The sequence below is a fragment of the Asterias rubens genome, chromosome 5 (assembly GCF_902459465.1).
Source record: "Asterias rubens chromosome 5, eAstRub1.3, whole genome shotgun sequence".
Lineage (NCBI taxonomy): Eukaryota > Metazoa > Echinodermata > Asteroidea > Forcipulatida > Asteriidae > Asterias > Asterias rubens.
This window is the reverse complement of record NC_047066.1, coordinates 11,849,200-11,855,427: the sequence shown is the minus strand read 5'-3', so window position 1 is coordinate 11,855,427 and position 6,228 is coordinate 11,849,200. Positions and strand designations below refer to the sequence as shown.

Genomic DNA, 6,228 nt, shown 5'->3' with positions numbered 1-6,228 from the left:
TGGTCGTCGAAGTTTTGAGATAATAATGAAAGAAAAAAACACCCTTGTCACACGAAGTTGTGTGCATTTAGATGCTTGACTTCGTGACCTCAAAATTCTAAATCTGAGGTCTCGAAATCAAATTCATGGAAAATTACTTCTTTCTCGAAAACTACGTCACTTCAGAGGGAGCTGTTTCTCACAATGTTTTATACTATCAACCTCTCCCCATTACTCATTACCAAGTAAGATTTTATGCTAATAATTATTTTGACTAATTACCAATAGTGTCCATTGCCTTTAATGCCTTCTTATAGTTGGTTTCACATACATCAAATCGTTGCAATTAAACAACATGTTAGTGTAGAGTAGAGTATCTATGGTTACAAGGTACAATTATAATGTTTCTCCAGATGTGAAACTCCCATCATATTTTCCGTGTGCACAAAAATTAGCGCGCGCGTGTATCGCCGAACGGTTTTAATTGCTTTTTTAGGACCGCACTTGGCAACCGCTCTTTGCCGTGCTCAAAGCATGCATCACAGCAGCGTCATGTTCGCTGCTGAATAGTTGCTACGGTCGGCTGTATACGCTGACGATGAAGTACTACTTACATATATCAGTAAGTCACGCATTGGAGGGGAAAAGGGACGAGGCTGAACCAATCACGTACATGGATTGAAAAAAACCCGCCCACCAACACCGTGTCTCTAGCTCTCGTGTTCAACGCCGTTACGTTGTCGTGTGGGTGATGTCAAGTCGGTATAGGAGCTAATGACACTCCATAGTGTATACGAGGCAAAGTGCCTCATTTCGTGCTAGGTTGCCGGCTGCGTGTGTAACTGATGTATACTGCTCATCTGGGGAGTATCAGCATGGGTCGTTCCTACATCCGGATTTGTTTTCCAAAGTGATCTTACTAATCCTTGATACATTAAAAACATTGGTTGTTAAGACGAGAAGAATGAACTTATGACTTTACAATGAAGCCATGCCACCCTGCTCTGCATGGTTAGTGATATTTGTTTTTCGGAGTCAGGCGCCCGTGTGTGGGGGCGAGATGGTATCGGGTTAACACACCGGTGCATGGAGGACACCTCGATGGCACAGGGTTCCTTTAATTAAACGCTGACATCAGTACTCCAGCTGTGACTTATTTTTTGACATCAATGGAACAAAATATTGTGTGTAAACTGATGATGAGGAGCAGCACTGGGAAACACTCACATAGGTAGCGGCAACTATAAACAAAAGCAATCATAGTATAGACAACGGTCAACGACTCCAAATTCTGTCTCTTACTTTTTGTTCAGGAAAAGACAATCTATTTTTCACCCGCACACTTGACGTGAATGTGGAGAGCATTCCCGGCCTCAGCAAAACTTGTTTCCTGAAAGGAGTACTAGCTTCGAGTTTCACTATTTATTAATGCAGGCTCGCCAACAAACAAAAAATGAAAGTTTGACGAAATCATATAAATAGTGAGTCGGATGATGACAACCAATGGTCTATTCATGTGTAAGCCACTCTGAATTTAGTGAGAATATTACAAACCCATGTACGCATCGCCGATGGTGTCCGATTTCAGGCTGGCTAAATGAACAGTCGATGGATGGGATTACTTGGCAAATTGGCACCCGTCGTCTCAATCCGGCCAGGAACCCCCGGAACGATCCGGGACTGTCTTAACTGTTATCAGTCGGATACCGTTCAAAGCCCGGGGATCATCCCAAACCACGTCATTCGTGGAACTATTTTTGAGGACGAGCAAGAAGTTTGCCTCTGCGTTTCGGACTATAGTGGATAAGAAATCCCGTTTAAAACGTCCCTTGTGCTGATTGTTTCCCACACTCTGGATATACATCTTCTCGAGGACTGGAGAGAGAGATACGAGAGCATTTTTAGCTCGTGGCATTGACATTTTCACGTAAGTCTGTGGCTACAATCCCTTCCTGTTTTGATACTGTTTTAGATAACATTGCTGAGAATTGTCGTGTGGGCTTCAACGAATCTCGGGAAAGCAGATTGACTATAAACTACAGGAATTTCTGTCACCCCCGCTAGCAGATTTCAGGAGATATTTTGTTTTCGCCAACAATTCAAGGAACAAGGAGCTGTGAATCTACCTGGACCCCTACGGTGGATCAAAGCAATTTCTCCGGGCCGCAGGTTGATCGATATAAGCGGTAGATATTTCACCGTCACTTCATAAAACACTCCGGCGTCCGTACTGTGTGTGCATTTATTGACAGGCTCGGCATAACCTTCTGTCAGAATTTTCCTGTGCTAATTGAAAAAGGGGTTGACGTTGTTAATGAACAGCAGTGTACATAAGTTCTCCGTGACACGCTTGTTTGTGCTTTGTTACAACGCCGTTTGAATGTAGCTGACCCAATGTGATATTCATTCGTTACTCTGTAGTGATAACCAAGTTTTTTTTTACATTGATATCCATCATACAAAATCGCATGAAATAATCATGACGTGGTGTTGTCGTCATACACAATGATAGCAATTACAGCAGCCTGAACTGAATATCTACATTTTTTTAGAAGAAAGGCTCGTGAGTATTGACGTCATTGCCATTTGCAAGGTAATACCTTTTACTGTGGAATTTCAAAGGCAATACTCGAACTGGTACTTTTATCGTATATGTTGCCACAGTCTCTCATTAGTTTGTCTTCAACGCTAAGCCGTGCGTCTGTCTTTGCCTTTTGATATCACAACCGACTTGCCTCCTCACCATTAGTCACTGCACTGCACTCGGCCACTTCAGTTTTGATTCCGTGTACATTGCTAATAACGGGGTGAAACCGTACCTATTTGGCAAGCATGAATGATGCTAACGGCCCGAGTACCTACTGCACCAACACAGACGACCAAAGAGGGTTCTGTTTTGCATCTTTCGGGGCAGCCAGCGACCGTGGCTCGGGAGGCATCTTAGGGAGTCAACGCTACAGCTTTAGCGGTCTCCGTGAGACCGCCCTGACTCACTCTATGAGTGCCGTTCTACTCGGAACACTGGCTCTTTTTGTAGCCATTGCTTCACTGTTTGGAAGGTGGATTAAAAAGGTGATATCGTTCGCACCATCAAAGACTCTCGAACCACCGAAACTGTACCACAGAAAATCGCCTCTATCGCAATACCTACTCGCCAACTGCAACTCACTTACAAAGCCCTACTACCCGACGTTCTGGGCGGGTAATTCTCATGTGCAGACCGCGTTGTCGATCATGCTACCCCAGAAATGGGTCGACTTTAGCCGGGAGTATTTGCAAATGGACGATAGTGGGGTAGTGGCGCTCGATATTGCGCGACCCGGAGGCTGGATGTTGTACAAGACAAGCCCAGTTATTATTGTAGTCCCCGATTTGAATACAGACTGCCGAAGTGTGTCTGACCTCTGTTGGATCGCCATGCAGAGGGGTTACCGGTTGATGGTATTCAACAGACGCGGCCACGGGGGTACCCCGTTGACCACACCCAAACTACAAAGTTATGGAGACGCTTCGGACTTGCGTGAGACAGTGATGTATATACGCCAGACATACCCCGAGGCCAGACTGAACGCCATCGGCGTTGGGGCGGGCGGTGGGTTGTTGATATCCTACCTGGGGGAGTACGGCTCATCCACGGACCTCGCCTCAGCAGTCTGCATTTCACCCAGCTACGATTGCCAGGAGCTGTATGAATCACGTACAATATCCAAACCGTATCACTGGCTCGCATTACAGCGGGCGAAACTATTACTACGGCGACACGCTGGCAACCTGGACGGGGTCATCGATCCCGTCTCGGCCTTCGGGGCTTCGACGCTCGCCGAACTTGAAGAGTGCGTCTTCGCCAAGATCCATAAAACGCCAAATATGGGCGACTACTGGGAGATGAACAATCCGCTACGGGAAGCCGACGAGATATCCGCCCCCTTGCTTTGTATCAGTAGCACGGACGACCCCGTCCATCCTAATGTACTAGTGCCACATGATTTCTTTACCACGTTACCGGACGTTATGCTAGCGTCGACTACCCAAGGTGGCTATTGTGGGTTCTATGAAGGCCCCAGGGCACAGTCTTGGGCCCATCGACTGGCCATGGATTATATAGACACTGTGTTGAAGTACACTATATCCATAAGCAGCGTGTCAGCGAGTAGCCATAACACAAGTAGATGTTTGCCTGACGTATAATATATTGTGTTTTATACTAATTGCACATAAGCAAACAAGAAAAATTGGGGTTTGTTTCCCAGCAACTGATCCGTAACAGCAAGTGAAACCCAATGGTGGAAGCACATGTACTGTAGCCGTCTTGTAGAAAACACTTGCTAAATAATGCATAACTAAACTAAAAAATGTGAATTTACCACTGTCCAAACCTAATTAATAGTCCAACTCCGTTGCATTTAACATCAGCTCAAAAGATCAACTATGAAAATACTACTCACATTAAAGACACTGGACACTAATATGGTAATTGTCAAATACCGGTTTTTTCACTTGGTGTATCTCAACATATGCATAAAATAACAAACCTGTGAAAATTTGAGCTCAATCGGTCATCGAACTTGCGAGATAATAATGAAAGCAAAAAACACCCTTGTCACACGAAGTTGTGTGCGTTAAGATGGTTGATTTCGAGACCTCAAGTTCTAAATGTGAGGTCTCGCAATCAAATTACTGGCAAATTGATACACGTGATGCCTCCTTAAGAATTTTGAGTTCTGCAAGCCCTCGTTGAAAGTGTGAATGTTTTGCTTGTCTTGAAACAAAGTGCATTTTCAAATTAAACTGGTATCAAAATTTGCTGAGAATACTACAGAAGAGCACAATTTAATGATTTGATAATACCTAAACTGTTCATCGTCTTAAAGTATAACAGTACTTACGTTTGAACCAAAGATTTGTAACTTGTGATTTTTGTTATTTGCTCTTTGTGTTTTCTCTTGGCGCCCAAATGTCCAGCTTACGGAATGTTTTTGAGCGTATTTGCATTCTGATAGTGTTATTAAATTTATATTCTGTTATTATAGTTTCAAATTTAATATCATCTTATTCCTATTCTGATTGAAATTTGTTGTGACTTATTCTATGTCATTGTTGCGTATAAAATTACATTATGCAGTCACAGTAATGGTCTTTCGACCTTCAATAACTGACCCCAAGCCGTTATTGACTGGCAACTCGTTATACTTGACCATAAACTCGTTATATCAGAGCCATAAACTCATTAGCCGAAATAAACCCATTTAATAGGCAAGGAACTCGTTATAACGGACAGGGAAGTCGTTATAACCGACTGTTATCAATCAGAATGGGCTCAAAATACATCGTAATCGCAACGCGCTTGAGTGGTCAATGTTTTATTTGCAATTTTATTTTAATTTTACTGAAGTATCTTCAATATTTATAAGGAGAGTTATTGAATGCTTCGTTATGGGTTGTACACTCAAGGTAATGTTATTATTCTTACGAATTGTAACGGGTTGTTGCCACTTTAATTGAATTTGTTTGAGCAAAATAATAATAAGACTTAATAATAAGACTTATTATTATTCATTTGTTTTACACGTCGGGTGTATGTACTCAATAAAAAAAAACGTGAAAACAATTACCGTTTTGGATTTTGGTTATAATTGGATAACTACCTACAAACTGATCACAGAGATTGTTTTTAATATATTCTAGGCATTGGACATTATTGGTAGGGCTATTTTTACCCAAAATTTGAAATTTACTTGGTGACGAGAGACAGTGAGCTGTATATAGTATGACTCCTTGTGATAAACGACTCCCTCTGAAAAGACATGTAGTTTTTGAGAAAGAAGTAATTTCTAAACTCAAATATTTTAATATGAGAAAGACTTCAGGTCTGAAGCCTTTCTCATGCTAAAATTTGTTTAACAATGTTTTTGTTTTCTTTCTTTTTTTTTACTTGCATCTTCGATGATCAATCGAGCCTAAATTTTCTCAGATTTGTTATTTTATGCATACTTTTGGGATAAACCATGGAGGTAGAACGGATAAACCAAGTGAGAACGCTAGTCTTAGTCAATATTACCAAACGAATCCAATGCCTTTAATACAGTACTCAAGTTCAAAGCTCTGACAGTGTATCAAGCATAAATACCTTTTTAGGTGGGCGTTACTTAGGCTCACAATATTAAATCTCCTCTAATGTTCATGATGGATTGTGTTCGATCAACCATGAGTTGCCGGCCTAGTTTTTCACTTTTTTGGAGCAAGCAGAGA

General features: G+C 42.0%; 1 protein-coding gene across 1 annotated transcript; it reads left to right on the top strand.

The window, feature by feature from the left end:
* Positions 1-762: 762 nt before the first annotated feature.
* LOC117290987 (protein ABHD15-like) lies at positions 763-4,395 on the top strand. The gene has a single exon (XM_033772583.1). It carries the CDS (start codon positions 2,812-2,814, stop codon positions 4,165-4,167), a length of 1,356 nt encoding a protein of 451 aa, XP_033628474.1. The 5' UTR covers positions 763-2,811; the 3' UTR covers positions 4,168-4,395.
* Positions 4,396-6,228: the final 1,833 nt, after the last annotated feature.